General features: G+C 59.6%; 1 protein-coding gene across 5 annotated transcripts in view; it reads right to left on the minus strand.

The window, feature by feature from the left end:
* Window positions 1-21,965, minus strand: part of R3HDM2 (R3H domain containing 2) — a 32,799-nt gene that overhangs the window by 10,246 nt on the left and 588 nt on the right. For 3 of the 5 annotated variants that reach the window (XM_052702856.1, XM_052702855.1, XM_052702852.1), the window contains exons 2-11: window positions 7,910-8,108; window positions 7,713-7,754; window positions 6,418-6,504; window positions 5,512-5,638; window positions 4,635-4,713; window positions 4,029-4,088; window positions 3,680-3,820; window positions 2,719-2,827; window positions 2,152-2,247; window positions 617-648 (exon numbers count right to left, since the gene is read on the minus strand). In XM_052702856.1, coding sequence (XP_052558816.1) covers window positions 617-648; window positions 2,152-2,247; window positions 2,719-2,827; window positions 3,680-3,820; window positions 4,029-4,088; window positions 4,635-4,713; window positions 5,512-5,638; window positions 6,418-6,504; window positions 7,713-7,754; window positions 7,910-8,077 — 941 coding nt within the window. In that variant the 5' untranslated portion in view covers window positions 8,078-8,108. Of the gene's footprint in view, window positions 1-616; window positions 649-2,151; window positions 2,248-2,718; window positions 2,828-3,679; window positions 3,821-4,028; window positions 4,089-4,634; window positions 4,714-5,511; window positions 5,639-6,417; window positions 6,505-7,712; window positions 7,755-7,909; window positions 8,109-14,404; window positions 14,744-21,965 lie in introns of those variants that run through there. The other 2 variants (XM_052702853.1, XM_052702854.1) reach the window with 2 other exon arrangements.

The following is a 21,965-nucleotide window of genomic DNA, read 5'->3' on the forward strand; positions in this document are numbered from 1 at the left end:
GCTGCAGCTGCTGGGTGACTTTGCTGTATCTCCGCAGCAGAACCAAAGCCAGAGGCGTAGCTGCACTCAGCAGCCCTGTGTCTGTGCTGAGGACGCCTGATTTCCCACCACAGCTTCCTTCCAAGTGCAGGCAGAGGCACGGCTGAGAAGCAAAGCTGTTCCTCCACCAGCTTAAACCTGGGACGACTGCAGCCCTCCTGGGTGCTGACCCTGCCACCGTCACAGCAGAGGTTCTCCCACCCTTCCGGGACACAAAGAGCAGAACGGTTGGAAAACTGCCCAAATCCTCTGGCTTTCCCTCTCCTTTCTGCCATTCCTGCTGCCCATCGTCCCGCTTTCATTGATGAACGGGCCAAAAAAAGAACTCAGAAATCGGTGCTGTGAAAAACACGACCTCAGAACTTCACAGAGCAGCCACACATGGGGCAAAGCTCCTCATCAGGACAACGTATAAAATAAACCGCAGAGAACGCCTACAAATCTGCCTCCATTTCTGAGAGCTAGAAGAAAAGCCTTCTTTGGAGATTCTGCCAGTTAACGTCAGAGCAAAAGCATCATTACAGTCATGCAGTGCTCTGCAGAGAGGTACAGGAAGCGTGTGCCACACGGTACTGACCTGCTGTCGGTGAGAAATCCGTTCTGGCCAGTCTGGAAACATGGGAGAGACAGGAGACGGGAAGGAAAGAAAAGGGAGACTTAATAACTTCGAAAGCAACAAACCCCAGGCTACTTCAAAGCAAAGAGGAGCAAAGCACTAACAGTATGGGATTCAGCCGCTGTTGTGCATGAGCCGAATGGTCACTCGGGAGCTGCTGCCGAGCCTCTCGTGCTCCTGCCCCCCTTGGCTCTGCACCCAACCCCCAGGAGCTTTGCCAGCACCCTGATGCCGAGATCCGCCCTGGCTCTTCAAACCTCAGCCCTAAGCTCTCTGTCTCGGTGCCCTGAAGCAGCATCGAGGCCGCTTGCTCTGCGGCACAACCGAGACCGGACGCGGAAGGGTCCTCGCTCGGGAAACGCAGGCAGCCATCGGAGCCACCAGAAAAGGGAGAGGGGCTCCAGCTCTGCCCAGCGCCCCGTGGCAGCCAGCCCTGCCCTGCAGGCCGGCCGCTGAGCGCTGGCTTCGGCCGCGAGCAGAGAGCAGGGCGACGCGCGGCCACGCAGCACTGCGCTGCTGGGACCCAGCGCCCTCAGCAGGGCTGCAGGCAGAGCTGGGCGGCCTGGGCCTGCGTGCGGGGCAGCCCTGCGACACCGACGCCTCGGGAGCCGCCTGAGGCCCTGCTGCCTTGACGGCACGCAGTGCGGCGGCTGCCCGACCGCGCCGGGACGAAGGAAGCATCGCTCCCCAGTACCCAAAGGCTGCAGGCGAGGAGCTGGGCTTCGACTCTGAGCCGCAGCACAGAACCGTCCCACATCCACCGCCTGCCTGTGGGCGCACGCGGAGCTGCCTCCAGCGGGCAGACAGCACTCAGCACAGCAGAGCACAGCAGCCTCGCCGGGCCAGACGTGAGCGTGGAGCGCAGCCCCGGCTTACAGGAGTTCCACACAGGGAGCAGAGATTTCAAGCAAACAACAACCAAGCTGGACGCTTTGGGAGAAAGAAAATCAACCCCGATCCATCCCATAACGGCGCGGAGCCCTGCCTGACACCCCAGGGCTCCTGGGCAGCCTGATCTAAGGGCCGGCAACCCTGCCCGGGGCAGCGGCTTGGAACGAGGAGATCTTTAAGGTCCCCTCCAACCCAAGCCGCTCTGATTGAGGGCTTGCACTGCTTGCTCAGGAGGCCAAAGCTGCAGAAATGGAGAGAAACTGGGAGAGAAGGGCACGGTTCCTGTCAGCTTCATTAATGGACTCATTCCAGACATGCCACTGCATAAGCTGATAGTATTGCTGGACAGCAAGGAGCAAACCTGCCTCCTCTGTCAGTCCCCACACTTCTACTGCCATGTGAATTTAAGGGAGGGAACGTGTGGCTCCTCTATCTCCATGTCACAGGCATCTTTGTTAGGAGCTGGAATTCACTGGTAGATACCAGGAACACTAGGAAATTTGTAGAAAAGGCAAGAGTGAGATCTGACCTTTCAGAATATTCAAGGACACCTCCTGCCCCACAGTTCCAGGAAGAAACCTGGCACGTCAGGGAGCTCAGCTTACCTCTCGTGCAAATATCCGCTCCCTGGCCCGCTGGTATTCCTCCTCTCGCTCTTCTATAGATTTGCTCCTCCTCCCATCCTGCAAGGGGAGTCTGATCTGAAGGGACAAACACAGCTCAGCGGGTCAGTGGCTGCCAGCGGGGGCAGAGGGCGCAGCAAGCTGCTGGCACGTCTGCAGCGCAGCGCGGAGCGGCGCAGGGCCGCCTTTCGACGGGGCTTCGGGGCGCTCGCGTTTTAGGGACGCTGCGGGGAGATGGGCTAAAATGCTCTGCCTGCAGAGAGGACGGACGGATCTCCAGGCTGTCTGGAAGACAAGCTGCTCTCGGGGGCCAAGAGCTACGAGCCGCTCTCTGCACGCGGCAAACTCCTCCTCGCTCTCAGCCTCCGAGAACCAGCGTGGAGAAAGCAGAACCTGACGCTGATGGCTCAACCTGAGCGCCTGAGTGCGGAAACGTGAATGGAAGCAGGGGAAACGGGGCGGCGATGCTAGGATGGCTGCTACGAAAGCAAAGAGCGCGAGGGCCTGCGTGAGGAGAGGGGTCCTGGTGCCCCGTCTGCCGTCCCTTACCTGGTTATCGTCCCGGTCCATGCTGGTGTCATCGCGCTTTAGGATAAACCGCTGGGGAAACTCGGCGTTCTTCTCATCTTTGATGTGCTCAGAGAACCTCTGCTCGGGACTGCGGGGGGAATCGGCCCTCGTTAGGGGGTAACAGCCGTAAAACACCGTGTGCAGGGAGCGGGGCACAAAGTTTGCTGTGCTGAATGTTCCCCTCTGACAGCAGCGAGAGAAGCCGACCCTTCTCTGAGAGCTAAAGACGGCTGCAAAGGGCTTGTAGGTGTATTAATGTGGGGCTGGAGGCGAAGGATTCTATCTGACCCTCCAAAGAGGGAACGTCCCTTCCTACAGAGGCATTAAATGTGGTGCAAAATCCATCCCTGAAATCCATCCCCAGGGCTTGAGGTGCGGGAGGAAGGGAAGGGGAGGGGAAGGGATAGGGGAGGGGAACAGGAAGGGGAAGGGGATGGGAAGGGGAAAGGGAAAGGGAAAGGGAAAGGGAAAGGGAAAGGGAAAGGGAAAAGGAAGGGGAAGGGAAAGGGAAAGGGAAAGGGAAAGGGAAAGGGAAAGGGGAGTGGGAAGGGGAAGGGAAAGGGAAAGGGAAAGGGAAGGGGAAGGGAAAGGGAAAGGGAAAGGGAAAGAGAAAGGGAAAGGGAAAGGGAAAGGGAAAGGGAAAGGGGAGTGGGAAGGGGAAGGGAAAGGGAAAGGGAAAGGGAAGGGGAAGGGAAAGGGAAAGGGAAAGGGAAAAGGAAGGGAAAGGGAAAGGGAAAGGGAAAGGGAAAGGGAAAGGGAAAGGGAAAGGGAAAGGGAAAGGGAAAGGGAAAGGGAAAGGGAAAGGGAAAGGGAAAGGGAAAGGGAAAGGGAAAGGGGAGTGGGAAGGGGAAAAGGAAGGGGAGGGGGAAGGGGAAAGGGGAGAGGAGGGGAAGGGGAAGGAGAGGGGAGGGGAGGGGCGTCCTCTCTCCATCCCCCTTACATTCGTGTGTTACTGGTCTTGTTGATAATGACTGCCTTCCCAGTTTGGTCCACATTATGGTCCATGCCAAAGTAGGCGGCCACGCGGTGCAGCAGCATCCTGTGGTACGAGGTCATCTGAGGGAACTTCTTAAACTGATTGCTGAAAGCAAGGAGGAAAGGATCGGAGCTGAGGAGGCTTTGAAACAGGCGATAACCAGACCCCGAAATAGAGAGGGAAAGGGGGGGAGCCCTGACACCTCGACCAGCCCCAGGTGAGAGCAGAGCCGGGGCAGAACTCAGCGCAACGGCCTCAGGCTGTGCCAGGAACGCTTGGATTGGAGATGAGGGATTTCTGAAGGACCACTTACTTGCCATCACTAATAAATTCCAGAATCTCCTGTTCTAACTTTAGCAGCATCATTCTATCCCTGCCAAAAAAAGAGGGGGAAATCACCTTGAAAGAGAGCAAAGCACAGATCCTCGCTGCCCGCCTCCCTGCAGCAGCGCAACTCGCAGGCAGCCCCAACTCCGCACGTCTTCCACAGCAACGAGCTACAAAGCTCCTCACTTCCTTCCCAATTCCAATGCTGACAGCGCGTGGCTTTCGGTCGTACCGAATCTCAGCTCCACTGCAGCGACCCCAGCTTTGCTGCTCCCACGCCAGCGCTGGTTACGTTTATTACTGACACAGCACAGCTCCTTTGGAGGTGATGTTTGATGACCATTTCCCCAGCGGGCTTTAAGGCGGTCAAGATTACCTCCTGCTTGCCTTCAAACAAAGCATTCCTCCTCTCTCTGCCCCTGCTCAGCACAGGGCGGGTTCTGATCGCCACACAAAGCTGCAGGCACTGAGCTCTCGCTTCCCTGCCCTCCCAGGCCGCACTCAACCAGCACAGCTCAACCGACGCAGCATCGCCCGCCGCTCCCCCCTTCACCCCATCACCAGGATCTCCTTTTACCAACCCATGACTTACCTCGGGTTTTTTTTCAGTGTATTTACTAAAAACTCATGCAAATCTATGCCGGTGGAGTCCGTGTATTCCTGGCTGGAATCTGAAACAACAACAGCAGCAGAAGAGATGAACCGAACGCTGCAGCGCAACGGGTTGGAGGAGGCATCTCTCAGCAGGGACCGCATGCACGAGAGCCGCGCTCCTCAGTGCTGCACGAGGCCCCGCGAGGAGTCCAAGAAAGGGACCCTCGTCCCTGCAAGCTGTTCAGAGGACGCTCAGGACAGCCCAGGCTGCTGCAAAAGGCCCTGCAAGGGCAGCACGCCGTGCTCTGCCATAAATAAGGTGCTCCTTCCATCCTGCAGGCTGCCTGAACACAGAGCCCAGCGCCTCTGCTCTTCCCCTTCCCTCGCACCCTTTGAATCTTAGGGGTGACTGCAGGGAAAAAGAAACCAGCAAACCAGCGCTTGAAATCAAAGCTGCATCGGTGCAGCTGCTCTCTCTTAAAATGGGATTTCAAGGTGCAATTTGCTCACCGGATTGAACGTGCATCTTTTAGCCGTTCCTGCGCCCCACAATCAAACAGCAGGGTGACAGGGCAGAAACCCAGCTCACCTTGCCACCCTTTGCTTTGGCACCTGTGGCAGGCGTTTTGAAAAGCAAAACTGCACTGAAACCACGAGTCTCCAGAGCGGGTCCTGGCTTCGCACCCCAAACACACTGAGAGCCCGCGGGGCTGCAGGGCACGGGGCAAACACACAGAGCCCCCCCTGCTATGAAGGGTGCTATGGAGGTGATGCATTCCTGCCACCATCAGAGAGGGGACCCCTCTGCCACCACTGCCCCCAGAACCCTGCAGCCAGGGCAGATAAGAGCTGCTGTGTTCACAAGAGCACCTGACCTCGAGACAGCATCTTCCTCGGCGCCTTGTCTTTACTCTTCTCTTTCTCTTCTTTCTCAGCCCCATCTCTCGTGGACTTTTCCTCTTCCTTGTCGGAGGGGCAGCTCACACGCAGCTGAATGATGTCCTGGAACAAAACCGAGCACGGCGCCCTGAGTCGCCCGGTGCTGCTGGGGGTGGAGCTGCTGGCGTGGAATGACGCGGTTCAGGCTCTGCTCTGCCCCCGCTCTCCTTCCATGAGATCTGATGGCACTCAACAGCGTTTGCCACTGCTGGACACCTGCCTCGCCCAGGATCTAAGCTACGTGCTTCCCGTTGAGGGCTGATAAAATGCTGTTACACTGTGCACTGAGGAGCTCTTGCACCACTACAGCACGACTCCAGTCTGGAAAGAGAAAGGGCGCGAGGGCTGCAAAAAGCCTTTGAGGTGTGGTGAGTGGCTTTTGTGCTGCGCAGAGCTGCCTGGGGCCTCCTGTCTGCCCCTCTCCTGAGCTGCAGCTGCCCAGCAAGGCCTGCAAGCTCGCCCTGCTCCACAGGAAGAAACTGAAGGCCAGAAGGCTTGTCAAAGCTGACATCGGATAACCTGCTGCTAAAGTCCAAGCCAAAACCAACTGACAAAGCACCAGCCCTCGCGCCAGCTGACCCTTCAGCTTCTTTCTGCCTCTATCAGGAGCCCTGACGCAGCAGCACGGCTGAAGCAGGCGCCCGGTGAGCTGCCGCAGACGATTCCTGGTGAGAAGGAAGGGCTGTGACTGCACACGCAAGCGGTGATGCCAGGGCCGAGGCTTCCTCCAAAAGCAGCCCCACGTGGGACCCCTTTGGCTCTCGGAGGTGAAAGATAAACTCTAGAAAGAAGGGGATCCTCTGGGCTCCCACACGGCACAACTCGTCCGGTTCTGGGCCTACCTGGGACTCCAGCAGCCCATCTACAAAGGGGCTGGACGATTCTTCACACACAGCCAAGCTCCTGACCAGCTTAAGCTTTGAATTAGACTGGAAAAGTAAAAGAAAGAGCAAAGTTAAGACACCTCAGCCAGGAAGCACGCGCTCGGCTTCATGCTGCCGCGCTGCCGAGCCGTTCATGCAATCGGCATCAAACTGCTGCAAAGGAGGAGGCAGCGCCAGCACCTCGCAGCACAAAGGGCGTGCGGACATTTGGAGCCCTGGAGCGGCGCAGCTCCTTCCTGCAGCCCTCGATTCAACGTGGAGCCGACCAACGTTGAAGTGCGGAAGCTCCCTGCCTCAATTCACTCCTTCTTTGGCCTCTTCCGCCACGGCAACCCCAGCCCTGCCCTCCTCACCTAAGAGTCAAAACTACCCCCAAAGGACAGAGCGATTTTATCTAAGATACGAGGTGAGAATCGTTGCTGCTCTTCATCGCCGGCTGGCGCCCACCCTGACGGCTTTGTGATTTTGGGGAACGCAGCAGCGCTCAGCGTAAAATAAAAGCTGTGCTTTCAGGGCTGCTGGCGAGACACAGAATCACAGAATCACAGAATCACAGAATCACCCGGGTTGAAGGGACCTCAAGGATCACGCAGTTCCAACCCCCTGCCCAGCAGGGCCACCAAACATCCACATTCACATCAGGTTGCCCAGGACACCGTCCAAGCTGGCCTTGAACACGTCCAAGGACGGGGCATCCACAGCCTCCCTGGGCAGCCCGTTCCAGGGCCTGACTGCTCTCCTTGTGAAGAACTTCCCCCTAACATCCAACCTAAATCTTCCCTCCTTCAACTTGGATCCATTTCCCCTCGTCCTGCTGTTGTCAGCCCTTCTGAAGAGTTTACTCCCCTCCTGGCTGTAGGTTCCCTTCAGGTACTGATAGGCTGCACTGAGGTCACCCCGCAGCCTTCTCTTCTCCAGGCTGAACAAAGCCCAGCTCCCTCAGCCTGTCCTCACAGGGGAGGTGCTGCAGCCCCCTGCTCATCTCAGTCGCCCTCCTCTGGACCCTTTCCAAAATCTCAATGTCTTTCTTGTGCTGAGGGCTCCACACCTGGACACAGGACTCCAGATGGGGCCTCACAAGAGCCGAGTAGAGAGGGACGATCACCTCCCTGTCCCTGCTGACCACCCCTCTGCTGATGGAGTCGACTCACTTGGGTGACAAATGGGAAACAGAAACCGGTCCCATGAGAACCCAGGCGGGATCGGCCATAGGAACGGCCTGAAGAAGAGAGCGATGCCGGAACATCTCCTACCTTGGCTCTTTTTCTGGCGTGCCCGTGGCCTGACGTCCGCCTCTGGAGGGAAAAAAGGAAAGAGAAGGCAAAAAGCCCCATGTGTGGCTGTGCAGCACCAGCGCCGCTCGGCACTGGGAAGCAGATCTCCAGCGGATTGCGCCGCTCAGGCAGAACGAGGAGCTCCGTGCGCCGCGCCGCCAGCCCTCCGCGCTCACCTGCGCCTCCTGACGCACGCTGACCTCCTCCCCCCCGTCCTTCTCAGCCTCCTCCTTGCTGGGTGACCTGGACACGTGCTTGGTTTTGCTCACGGATTCCTCAACCACCTTTTTTTCTGACTCCTTCATTATTTCCAGGGACTCCTGCGCCGTGTTGCTGTTGGACATCTTCAGAGCCCTGCGACGCAGCGACGGGCACCTGCCAAAAAGGGCCGGAAGGCTCAGGAAGGAGAGTTTCCACGTGGAGATCGGAATGTTGATGCAACTCCTGCACATCTCGGTTGCCAGTTCCCGCTGCTCCTTTTGTGCACAACAACCCCTGCGCCCCCATCCGTCCCTCGGACGCAGCCCCAAGTTCAGGATTCTCACCGGGACCCTGAAAGCTTGGGCACAGCTGAACAAAGGCCTGAGGCACACAGAGACGCCCCGCAACCCCTCCTGGCGCAGGCACGTGGCCCTGCAGCTCCTCTGATGCCAAGAAGAGGCTCAGGGCAGCGCTGAGGAGCACGCAGAGGAATTCGGGAGGTGACAGCAACCCGACGCTGCAGATGTGCTCTGCCACGCACCCATAACAACCAAAATCCTGCATTCTTTCCCCAGGTCGCAGCCCTGCCCTTCTGGCAGGCAGTCAGAGGCTCTTCAGTGAGGACACGGCCTCGCACCCAGAGATTGCTCTGGTTTCTCCTGGGGAACAGAGCGACACCCCTGTCCTCCCTGTGGCTGCTTATGGCTCCATACTACGGAAAGAACAGGAGCCGAGCCACCGCAGATGAAACCGTAATGCTTCCTAATGAAGTTGGGTCTAATTGCACGCTTCTGATTAGCGAGCATACAGCCGCCCAGGGCCCTGAAAGGACCAGGCAGGGCAGGGGGCCTTGCTCTGCTCCCAGCTCCTGCAGGATGTGAGGCTCCCGTTCATAACAAGCCTCAGCCAAAGTCAGCCCTCTGGGCTCAGCCACAGCAGCTCTCTTGGAGCTCCAACGAGGGCAAAGCAGAGGAGGGAGGGCTGCAAAGGGGATGCTGCTCCTGAGTGCCACATCTGTGCAGCCACGGCTGGGGCACAGCAAGGTGACAGCAGCGCAAAGGGCTCCAACAGCGTTAGGAGACGCAGCTGACGTTCATCAACTTCTTTTATTAATTGCTTTGGCAGAACATGGCTGAAAGTGTCTGATCTCACCAAGATTCACCAACCCTTGGCTCGTCTTCATCAACCAGTTCAACCTCACCCCCTTTAACCTGCCGGGCTGTCGGACACAAAACGCGCCCTGCTTTTTCTGCAGCGATTTCCGGCTGCAGTCGCCCTGCAGGAGGCGAAGCAGAGAGGTTCCACCCCAGCAGCCCCCGAGCTGCTGTGGCACCGTGCCCCGCTTGCAGCCCGGGGAGGAAGAACCTTCCTCATCACACTGCAAAGCAACCTTGGCATCACGGGGACAAACAGCACCGCTTCTCCTCCCCACGGCCGAGAGCCCAGCGCCGCTCAGCAGACATTTATTTGTGCGCCGCTCCTCCCGCTGCACTTCCTGCCCCCGGCCGCAGCCCGGCACGTTTCCTCGCATGCAAAGCCCCAAAGAGAGCTGCCGGCACTGCCAGCGCTCCTTCGCAGCCCGCAGAGCGGAGCTTTCCCTTCTGTATGAATGAATCAGCGCCGCTCCCTCAGGACAGGCGTAGGTCGCACGAGGGGGTGGCAGCCGGGAGCCGCAGCGACAGACAGCAGCTTGCGGAGAGGGGAAGTTCAGAGGACTCGGGGTGGGCGGCGCTGAGCCGCGCGCTGCCAGGGAGGAGACGGGAGATGACGTAGATGCAGCACCGGGGAAGCCAGCGAATCTGGGGCAGAGCGATCGCCCAGCAGAGCTGCCGGAGGTGGGAGAGCTGAGCTGAGCGATCGGGGGCGGAGGGGGCAGCGAGCACCGAGCGCTGCTGGGGGCTGGGCGAAGGGCAACTCCGTCCTCAGCTTCCTCCAAAAAGGGCACAGACCAACCGGCAGCCCGAGCGTCCGGACTTCAGTCTGCTTCAGAGACACCTCGACTCACGTCCCCCTCAGCCTCTTCCATAGGTTATTCTTTTTTCTGCTTCCTGAGCTCTCCAGGAAGCGTTCGATAGGGCAGAGCAGACAGACTTGCCCGAGTCACAGTGCTGCGCTGCCTTCACGGAATATTGAGTCCCACGTTGCAGAAGGCAGCAGCACCCCACTGACAAGGAGGAGCCCAACAAAGCCTCAGGCCTCTTTCCAGCCTCAGGCTGGTTCGAAAACACAAAGTAGGCTTGCTTAAAGCCAAACCGGGTCCGATCTCTTGCTAAACAGAGTTACAGCGCCTGGAAGACTCGGAAATAAACATCCCAAGGCGGTGAGACGCTCGTGGGCAGGACAGTCCCACCACACCACGTCGGTGACGGGCAGCCAGAGCCGACTGCCAGCACTGGGAGCTGGGCAAGGAAAGCCGGCGGGCCCGAGGGAGGACGGGAGCCAACAACCCAGCCTGGGAGAGGGAAGCGGGAAAACCGCGGCCCCCTTCTGGAGCACAACGATTTCGCCTCGCCCCCCGTGCGCGGCCCTGCGGTCGGCAGCAGCGAGCAGGAACCTCCCGCACGAGGAGCGATGCTCTCCCAGCTGCGCGCTGATTGGCTCGCGGCTCAGCCAATCGGAGCCAGAGCTCCATGGCAACCGGCTCTGTCGCCAGGAGCAACAGGGAGAGCCGGGTACCGGCGGCCCCGCGGAGGGACGGGGAGGTGAGGGGAGGTGAGAAGCGGCGGGTGCCGAAGGTCCCGGCTCCAGAGCTCCTGTCATCCCGAGGGGCTGCAGGGAGCCCTCTGCCCTCTGCTTTCCCCAGCGCACGGCCGCCGGTGCAGTTTCGGGGTGCTGGAGAACGTTTCCCAGGTACACAAGGGGCTGCAAAAAGGAGGTTTGGTTGTAGGACCAACAGCAGCCGTGCAGCTCCTGAGGAAAATCCTGAGAGAGGTCCTGAGAGATCTTCGGAGGGAACTCCTGAGAGAGGCCCCTCTCAGGCTCCACAAGCCCCTCCCCATCGGTTCTGGGCAGCACAAAGCTCAATTAAGGGTCCCCAGCACCAATGCTGCCCCTGAGGCCTCAGCCTGAAGGCGAGCACAGAGCCCTGCACACACAGAACCCTGCACACACACACAGAACCCTGCACACACACACAGAACCCTGCACACACACACAGAACCCTGCACACACACACAGAACCCTGCACACACACACACAGCCCTGCACACACAGCCCTGCACACACACACAAACACACACACACACAGCCCTACACACACACACACACACACACACACAGCCCTGCACACACGCGCACACACACACACACACACATACACACAGCCCTGCACACACGCACACACACACACACACACACACACACAGCCCTGCACACACGCGCACACACAGCCCTGCACACACACACATACACACAGCCCTGCACACACGCACACACACACACACACACACACACACACACAGCCCTGCACACACGCGCACACACAGCCCTGCACACACACACATACACACAGCCCTGCACACACGCACACACACACACACACACACACACACAGCCCTGCACACACGCGCACACACAGCCCTGCACACACACACATACACACAGCCCTGCACACACGCACACACACACACACACACACACACACACACAGCCCTGCACACACACTCACACACACACACACACACACACACACAGCCCTGCACACACACACACACACACACACAGCCCTGCACACACACACACACACACACACACACACAGCCCTGCACACACGCACACACACACACACACACACACACACACACAGCCCTGCACACAAACACCTCCCCTGGTCTCCAGCTGGAGGAATCCACTCCCTGCTGGGAGCTGGCAGCGCACACGCAGTGCGAAGCCCCGCCGCTCCATGAGGGATGCTCGCACTCCGCAGTGCCCTCAGCCCATGCAGGAGCTGCTCCACAACGTTCTGCTGCCCTCTGCTTTTCCCCATCGGCTGCAGGGAAGGATTCGCTCCTCGCTCCCTGGCCGTTCCTATAAAGCAAACGAAGCCAAAAGCACGGAGGCTATGGGTGCGCAAACCCAGCACTGAATCACTGCTTCAAACCTTAATCCCCACCCCCACGTTACACTGAAGGTACGATGCAGAGTTTTGACTTTAGGTGGAAGGAGGGCGTAAAAAACCTGACACGAACTGGGATGCAGGGCGTGCAGCAACGGCTGCCACCGGTGTGAGAAAGGAGAGCCGGGGCCTCCAGCGCTGCGAGGCGCCCTGCAGACCCCCCGAAATTCGGATGGAAGAAAGGAACCGGCTGCACCAACACCTCAACGGGGGGCGGGGGGTGCGAAGAGGGAATTTGGGATCTCGCTGCAGGAATTGGGTTTAGGCGCTGCACAGCAGCTGCAGCCCTGCTGCTCTCACTTTATTTCACAGAATCACAGAATTGTAGGAGTTTTAAGGGACCTCCAGAGATCATCGAGTCCAACCCCCTGCCAAAGCAGGTTCCCTACAGCAGGTCGCACAGGTCGGCATCCAGGCAGGTCTGGAACATCTCCAGAGCAGGAGACTCCCCCACCTCCCTGGCAGCCTGTTCCAGTGCTCCTCACCTCACTGTACAGAAGTTCTTGCGCACATTTGTGCGGAACTTCCTATGCTGCAGTTTCCATCCATTCCCCTTGTCCTGTCTCCACTCACCACTGAAAACAGTCTGGCCTCGCCATTCTGCCCCCCACACCTCAGATATTTACAGACCTGGATCAGGTCCCCTCTCAGTCTCCTTTTCTCAAGGCTGAACAGACCCAGTTCACTCAGCCTTTCCTCATAGCAGAGATGCTCCAGGCCCTTCACCATCTTCGTGGCCCTGCACACACACACTGTGTGGCCCTTCGGGAGCTGCAGTGAAGCCACACAAGAACCTCTCAGCCCTCGGCGATAAAATCAGGGGAGACAAAACCAGGCGGCAGTTCGAGTGAGAGGAGCACAGGAGGCAGCGCTGTGAACTTTTACAGTGCAAACCCTCAGAGGTGAGAAAGAGAAATGTGGGGCAGCCGGAGCTCCCCTCTCCTGTCAGAGCCGCTCCTGCACTCCCCCAGGAGCAGGGAAGCGCTCCGTGACGTCAGAGCCGTTTCCCAGCAACAGGGGAGGAGGCCTGGCCACCACGGGGGTTTCCTGAAAAGCCAGCACGGAATCCTCCACCTCCTTTCTGCAGTGTCAGATGCGACAGGACAGCACGGAATGGGACTCGTGTCAACTTCCCTCACGCTGCACGCTCCTCCAGCGCCGTGCCAAGAAGCAGCAGCACTCAAAGTTGGCTGAGAGCACGGATTGCCCGACCCGGCTCACCACCAAGCCAGCTGCAAACACGGGCTGTCACTGCACGGTGGCACTGCATGGTGGCACAGCACAGCACAGTGTCACAGCACAGTGGCACTGCATGGTGGCACTGCACAGTGGCACAGCACAGCAGTGTCACAGCATGGTGGCACTGCATGGTGTCACAGCACAGCACAGTGGCACAGCACAGTGGCACAGCATGGTGGCACTGCACGGTGGCACAGCACAGTGGCACTGCATGGTGTCACAGCACAGCACAGTGTCACAGCACAGCACAGTGGCACAGCATGGTGGCACTGCACGGTGGCACAGCACAGCACAGTGTCACAGCACGGTGGCACTGCATGGTGGCACTGCATGGTGTCACAGCACGGTGGCACTGCATGGTGGCACTGCATGGTGGCACTGCACGGTAGGAGTGTGATGGGCAGTGAGCCGTTCCTGCTTACCTGCAGCAGGAGGACCTCGAGGGCTGCTGCCCGCACGGGTGCTGGTTTCTGTTCTAAGAGAGCACTGTGAGGAGGTGAAGGGAAGGGCAGCAGGTCTGATGCACCCACATAAAGACCCTGCAGTGCTGCAGGTGTTTGAGACAGCGGCCCTAGGAGCAGCTCCTGGCACTGACAGTCAGGTGGACGAATGCTCCTTCAGCACCCGTGTGAGGAGGCAGAGGGAATCCAAACTCCCCGTTCTGCTGAAAGCAAACCCAGTTTGCAGCGAGCTTTTAAACACAGGACGGGGTATTATGAACACAGGGGACGAATACAGCACAAGCAGCCCTGCAGAACATCAAACCGAGTAAAGCAAGCTCACTATTTCCTACGGCCAGCCAACAAGCAGCCGCGTTCTTTGACCAACTACCCGGCTTCCAAGCAGCACAGCGCTGAAAGCGCAGCAGCACGGAGCGCTTTGCCTCTGCCAAAGGAAAAGAGCCCAGAAGGAGCCGCACGAAGCCCAGCTCAGGCTGGGAGAGCCGCGAGGGAAACTCCTCGCTGCACAGCACAGCGGCACGCAGGGATTCCCCCGCTCCTGCCGGTGCATCTCAGCCCCGCCAAAAGAAAGCTGAGTTCCGGCACCGCGTCCCGAACGGCATCAGAGCTGCGGAGCATCGCGGCGCCGTGCGACGAGGCGGCAGGGCAGCACTTACCGACGTGAGCGACGTCAGCTCCCCATCCCTGCGCCGCCCGCCGTGCCGCGCCGGGTGTTGCGCGGCGGCGGTGAGAAGCGATGCAGAGAAGCCTCGGGCCGCCGCTGCTCGAGCCCCAGGCATCGGCCGGCTCAGCTCTGCCACGGAACTCAGCCTGCGGCGCCGCGCTCCCCGCAGTCACCTGTCCTCTAATCCCCACGCAGCCTCCATTGCCTCAGCTGGCTCGGGAGGAACCCGCCAGGATCGCTCCGCTCCCCGCAAGCCCCCAACCTGCTTCCCCTCCCCGGTGATCGCAGCGCTGCGCCGCGCGGCTCCGAGGCAGAGCGGAGCCCAACTGTGGGGAGGGATGCAGAGCTCTGCCAATGGCCGCATGCACACCCCCTCCTGCTCTCATTCAAACACTTCGGAGGAACCGCCTCCGCAGAGCGCCGAGAAGGCTTAAAGACACAGCATCTTCCTGAGCACTGGGAAGGCTTAAAGACACAGCATCTTCTGAGCAGCAGCAGGCAGGCAGGACGCAATGGCAGGCAGCAGGCTTTGGAGGTGGGTTACGGGCTGCCTTCCTCACTGCCCATGCAGAGCCAACGATGCTCCCAAGGGCTCACGTTCTTTAATGGCTTCTTTGCCAGGCAATGCAGACAGGAAGCAAGAAATGCAGATGAGCCTGGAGAAGTTCTGAACCGTGTTGCAGCTTCGCCCTGCTGAGCCGACCTCCGGCAGGAAGACTCCAGGCTGAGGGCTGAGCAGGACGGAGCTCAGAGCACGGAGCCCCGCGAGCCCACGCAGCACAGCTGCTCCTGGGCTTCCTGCAGCGGCCACAGAGCCGCTCACCGCCAGGCAGCAGCGCTCTGCCCCCGGGAAACAGAGCGGGAGAAGATTTCCTAAGCTGCACCTTTGTCCTCGGATGCATCTTTCTCTTCAGACAGGGAGGCTGCAGACCCGGCTGGGGGGAGCAGGGCGTCAGCCCCACCGAAGCCCAAGCGGCCGCAGCTGGGTGAGAGCCGCAGCTGGGTGAGAGCCGCAGCTGGGTGAGAGCCGCAGCTCGCTGCCTCGCACGCCTGGGCCCCCTCCGCTCAGGCCATGCGTGTGGTTTCGCCTCCACCGCTCAGACCGCGCTGCGCTTCACCCTGACGGGTTTCTGTGGCAAGAAATCTGTGGGCTCGATCCAGCAGAAGGGAAAAGCCTCAGCCTGGCGGCGCTGACCCGGCGCAGGCGGCAGCACCGACGTCTGCGTCAGCCCAGCACAGGGATTCCCGTGTGCCAGATGCCCAGCAGGAGCAGCACTGCGCCCTGTGCTGAGAGCATCGTGGCTCCACGAACAGAGCAGGAAGGCGCCCCTGCCCTTAAAAAAGGGAAGAGAAAAGTCACGCAGGTGAGCCTGGACCACAGTCCTCATTGCACATCAGCTCACGGCGCTCTTCTGCCCCTGTGCAGGGGTGAAGGAAAGCTGTGCACACGGCAGGATAACAGCTCCAAGAACAGCAGCAGAGCGGCTCCTGGGGAGGCAGCAGGAAGGACCACATGCTCCAGTCCTTCCAACAGGAGCTCACAGGAAAAGGAGATTCCTCGGCAGGGCTGGGAGAGACACAGGAGTCCTGCAGCCAGCACAGCTCTGTTAGCAGGTCTGAGGAGGCCACGATAAGGGAGAGGAGAGGAGAGGAGAGGAGAGGAGAGGAGAGGAGAGGAGAGGAGAGGAGAGGAGAGGAGAGGAGAGGAGAGGAGAGGAGAGGAGAGGAGAGGAGAGGAGAGGAGAGGAGAGGAGAGGAGAGGAGAGGAGAGGAGAGGAGAGGAGAGGTGACTGCGGAGCAGAGAGCCCAGCATCAGGAGTCACCTCAGCCCCGCGCTGATGGGGACGGCAGCCAAGAGCAGGGATTCTGAGCAGGAATGATGAGCCCCCAAGAAACGGGATCTGAGATCCAGGAGCCGCTGCCCACGGGAAAAATACAAGAGAGCACCATCAGATTTAATTGCCAGGGATTTTCCGTTCAGACCTGGCTCGGCTGAGGGCGCACAGCCCTGGCAGCAGGCCCTGCCCTGTCCCCCAGCTCCCAGCTCACTGATGTGCGCTGCCTGCAGCCGTGCCCCCGTGGCCCCTCCACGTCTGACGTGCACCAGATCTGCCAGCGGCTCAGGACAGACACGTGGGCAGCGATGAGGAACGGAACGAGCTCCCATTCAGCTCCAAACACTGATAAATAATTCAGGAAGAGAAAAATGCCGCAATACAGAGCGCAGCACTGCTTAAAAATAGAATACGTGCCGCTGCTGCCAGAGGAGCAGAGGGAGGGAAGCAGAGCGGCGGCACCAAGGCGTCGGGTCGCCGGCCCTCCCGACTGGGGATCCCCCACGCCGGTACAGCAGGCAGGGCTGCCCCTGCTGGAGGAGAGCCTGCAAGAAAGGGAAAATCCTCCCGGCCGCACAGCCTGCAGCAGAGCAGGGCGGGATGGCGGCCAGGGCGCTGGGTGGCATCCAGCTCCGCTCGGCTGCGAGGCTCGGCTTCACTGCTGCGCAGCGCAGGGCGGCACGGCGCTGCTCTCGCCCGAGTTGTGCTGCCTCGCGTGCAGAAACTTCTGCTCCGCCATCAGCGCCACCTCCAGCCGTGCCGTGCGCTGCAAACAGCGACCTGCCACCTGCAGGCCGACAGCGCGAAGCCCAAACCGCCCCTCGTCTCCAGACCCCGCTGCTCCGCGCCGATAAACGCGCGCTGCAAACCTCTGTGCCGACACGAAACCTCCCCCGGCCCCGGCGCGACGCTCGGCTCTGCGTGGTGACAACGAAGCGACTGAGAGCGACTGAGAAACGCCGCCAAGGCCTCGATGGCGGCCAGGTTTCCCCCCTGCAGACCCCGCCGCCATTTCCCACCAGGAGCAAAGCGGCCCCGCATCGCTTGGTGCGGCAGAACCCACTTGGACAGATGGCTGCTCCCCTCCTCGCCGAGCAGCTTCAAAAAATAACACCCAAACGACACCCATCTCTCCCTGCCTCCCCCTGACATCGGCTTCCCAAGCGTTTCTGAAGCAGGAAGCTGCCGGGCAGAGAGCAGCAGGCTTCCATAAGGAAAGGCAGCGCGCAGCTCGCGTGCAGCTCGCTCGGAACACATTGAGCCCGCAGGCAGAGCAGCTGAGAGCGCTTTGGTTTCGCCCTCCAAAATACCCCAAAATAAATTGAAAGCAAAGGGGAAAGAAAGGTGCAAAGGAAGAAAATTGAAAGGCGCTGAGGTCCCCGCGTGAGCAAGGCCAAAATCCCACCCAAATCCCAGCGCTGGGTTGAACCTGACGGGGAGGAGGAGGAGGGCAGAGCCTCAGCTTTGGGGCGGGCGGAAGTTCAGCAGTTCTGAGGGCCGAGCAAACGCAGCCCCTGCTCCCTTCCCACCCTCACCCCTCTGGCCCTTGCTCTCCTGATGAGAAACCACGACAGCAGGAGCAGCTCCAAAGCGGCCCCTCGTTTCGGTTTGGCCTTTTGGGAGCAGACAGGGCAGGAGCCCAGTTCCTAAGCAGGAGCCCAGGGCTCCACAGAGGGGTCACCCAGACGCACCAACGTCTCCCAGTGGCTCTGCGTCTCAACTCGGCTGCCAAGCCATTTGTTTCTCAAAGAACAGGATGTCAAAGCAGTGCGAGGATTTTGTAACTTCATTAAAAAATACGTGTATATATATATATATAAGAGCTGGCAGAGGAGTAGGCTGCATCTGCCCACACTCAATGATCATCACCGAAATTTACTGGGAGGCAGCCGTGACTCAGTCTGCAGTACACAAAGACAGCTTGTGCTCCCAATGCATAATGAGAGCGGGCTCCATAGAAAGCCATAAAGCCGTTTGAGCCCCATTGACAGCAGCGTGCGAGGGAATCCCAGCGCTGACATCAGCGCAGCCCTTCCTCCTGCTGCTGGCAGCCAGGCTGGGCTCCCGCCGCTGAACCCCACCAAGGGGCCGCGCCGCCCTGCAGGGATCAGCAGGGCACCGAGATTGAGAGGCAGCACGAGAAAAGATGGAGGATGGAGAGCAATGGAGGATGGAGAGCGATGGAGAGTGATGGAGGATGGAGGGCCACGAAGATGGTGAAGGGCCTGGAGCATCTCTCCTATGAGGAAAGGCTGAGTGATCTGGGTCTGTTCAGCCTTGAGAAAAGGAGACTGAGAGGGGACCTGATCCAGGTCTATCAGTATCTGAGGTGTGGGGGGCAGAATGGCGAGGCTGGACTGTTTTCAGTGGTGAGTGGAGACAGGACAAGGGGAAACGGCTGGAAACTGCAGCATAGGAAGTTATGCAGCAATGTGCGCAAGAACTTCTGTACAGTGAGGTGAGGAGCACTGGAACAGGCTGCAGGGAGGTGGGGGAGTCTCCTGCTCTGGAGATGTTCAAGACCTGCCTGGATGCCGACCTGTGCGCCCTGGTGTAGGGAACCTGCTTTGGCAGGGGGTTGGACTCCATGATCTCTGGAGGTCCCTTAAAACCCCTACAATTCTGTGATTCTGTGAGAGCGATGGAGGATGGAGAGCGATGCAGGATGGAGAGCGATGCAGGATGGAGAGCGATGCATTCGCATCCCATCGCCAGGACGAAAAGCCCCACAAACCCTACAAGCTCTCAAGCTGCCACGACAGCTGGGCCAGGAGCAACCGCTCCTCCCAGCCCAGAACAGCGGCAAACAGCGAGGTGCCAACAGGAACCCGAGGGCAACGGTTTCTCCGGTCCCCCTCTGCTGAGCGCCGGCGCTCAGAGCACCGCAGGGTGGGGGCAGATCCTGGTGCAGCCACAGCACACAGCTGCCCAGCCTTGGCCTGAGCAAACGAGGCCACGAAGGCTCGCCAAAGAGGACGACGGTGCTGCAAACCACGGCGTGATGTTGTTCAACCACCCCGGATTTTGGCTCGTGCTGCGCAGGCAGCTCCAGCTGAGCCTCAGGAACCGAGCAGCGCCTGGTCACTGAGGGCCAACAGCTTCCACGTCCCATTCCTGTGGAAGGGAGAGGGGCAGCGTGAAGGAAAAATAACTCAGCAAGCGACCTGCGGGATCCCGCCAGGAAAAAGTACGAACTGCAGGCGTCCTTGGGATGATCTGATGGGGAATTTCCAGCACGAACCCGAGGAGGACGCAGAACTGACGCCTGTCAGCCTTAAGGAGCCGCAGCGGCAAACAGCACGGAAATAAAGAAGGGAGAGTAAGGAATCAGAACTGCATGAAGCAGCCGTGGGGAAGCCGGCCAGGATCTGGGAGGGATGGAGAGCAGGGTGAGGCAGGAGGCAGGTGGGACCCCCAGCAACACCTGGGATGGGAACCAAACGGAGCAGCCGTGCTCTGAGAAGGGGCGCGCGTGGTTGGGCCGCCTGCTGACAGGCAGCTGAGACCCTGAGAGCTCCCTGCTCTCCTCTACAGCGCGTCCTTGGGAAGAGCAGCCAGTCTGCAGAGTCACAGCACGGCTGGGTTGGGAGGGAGCTCCAGGATCACGGAGCTCCAACCCCCACCAATGCAGGGCCACCAACCTCCACGTTTCACAGCAGCCCAGGCTGCCCAGGGCCCCATCCAGCCTCCAACCCCTCCAGGGATGGACGGGGCATCGCAGCCTCTCTGGGCAGCTGTTCAGCCCCTCACCGCTCTCACAGCACAGAACTGCCCTGACATCCAACCTCCATCTGCCCTCCCTCAACTTCACTTCCCCTTGTCCTGCTCTCATCTCCCCTTGCACAGAGCTGCCTCCCCTCCTGGCTGCAGGCTCCCTTCAGGCACTGCAGGCTGCACTCAGCTCACCCCCAGCTTCTCTTCTCCATGCTGAACGAGCCCAGCTCCCTCAGCCTGGCTTTGCAGGGTGGTGCTGCAGCCCCTGCTCATCTCCAGCTCCTCTGGACCCTCTCCAGCAGCTGCCTGCCTTTCCTGTCCTGGGGGCTCCAGCCCTGGACGCAGTGCTGCAGATGGGGCCTCACAGAGCAGAGCAGAGGGGGACGATCGCCTCCCTGTCCCTGCTGCCACCCCTCTGCTGCTGGAGCCCAGGATCCCATTTGCTTTCCGAGCTGCAGTCACACACTGCTGGCTCCCGTTCAGCTTCTCATCCCTCGGGACCCCCAGGTCCTTCTGTGCAGGGCTGCTCTCAAGGATCTCCTTCCATCTCTATGGATGCCGCCATTCCTCCGGCCCAAGTGCCAAACTCTGCCCTTGGCCGTGCTGAACCTCATCGGCTTCACCCTGCCCACCTTCCCAGCCTCTCGAGGTCCCTCTGGACGGCGTCCCTTCCTTCCAGCCGCTCAGCTGGGTGTCGCCAGCAAGTTGCTGAGGCTGCACTCGATTCCACCATCGATGCCACCGATGAAGATGTTACACAGCACCAGTTCCAAGCACAGCTGGCAGCCACGCACTGCAGAGCTGCCCCTGGGTCTTCAAGCAGCAGTTAATGCTTTGCTAAAGGGCTTCCCCCCTTTTCCTACCATCAGGAGGACACAACTGCTCAGCCTGTCCTTCGCTGGGACGGGCAGACACCACGCTTGGCAACGCAGCTCCCCAGGCAGCTCAGCCCCCTTTACCAGCACCTTTCTTTCCCGATCCTTTGGGTTTCTTCCACTTTTTTGCACTCTGACTTTGCTCCAGACGGGCAGCAAACTGCACCCAGCAACACGTGCAGGATTAACGCCTGCATTTCCAGCTCACCGCTGCATCTGAATGCTCTTCAGCTGTGGATCGCTTTACACGGCTGTAAGAGCAGCAGAAGCTGTAATAAACTCAGGGTTTCCTTCTGCTACAGCGAGCTCTAAGGAAAACAAAGCCTGACCTACAGAGCTGAAAGCCCTGCAGCCCAGCAGCCTGTTCAATATCTGTGACAATGCAGCTCATTCCCTTACCATCCCCACTACTAAAACACACCTCGCCACCAGCACGAACGATCAGAAATGCATCTTGTTTTTCCAGACATCTTTTTCCAACGCTTGAAGCCCCCCAAAATACCAAGAAGCGCCCAAAGAACAGGCGGGGCAGAAGCAGCTGAGCTTATTTTCCAGCGCTCAGGAGAAAAGCTGGTGGACTGGAGGTGATCTGTGCTCAGTCACCCACAAGCAACAGGTCACACAGACCATACAGGCGCAATGAACTGGGTGCTTGGCCGCTGCACGTCAGCTTCCAGGACCAGGAATCACTTCGTTGCCCTGAAATAAAATCTGGTTCGGGGCACGGGGTGCTGCGTGGAAGCACGGCAGGCAGATCTCACACAGCGCAGGGCAGCAGGGCTCACCCACACGCTGCAAACGCAGCCCGAGTCGGGGCAGAACGAAGCAGGCGGAGCTCACAGCAACCCCTGAGCAGCACCGACAAACTGGAGTCAGCCAAAAGGACACGGCAGGAACACAGACCATAGGGAGCGGAGGCAGGGAAAGGTTTTATCAAGGAGTTCGTGCTCCCTGTGGTCTGACTGAGAACATCCGCTCACTCAGGGCCCGAATGATGGAAAGCTGATAATAAAAGTCACGGCGAGGCCCCTCCGCAAGGCAGACACGGGCTGCACGGAGCTCAGCAGCTCCACGTTACTGCGGCCCTTAAAACCACAGAGCAGCTTCCGAACAAAAAGCAAGAAAAGAA

The sequence above is a fragment of the Tympanuchus pallidicinctus genome, unplaced genomic scaffold, assembly GCF_026119805.1.
Source record: "Tympanuchus pallidicinctus isolate F22 unplaced genomic scaffold, pur_lepc_1.0 scaffold47, whole genome shotgun sequence".
NCBI classification, from domain to species: Eukaryota; Metazoa; Chordata; class Aves; order Galliformes; family Phasianidae; genus Tympanuchus; species Tympanuchus pallidicinctus.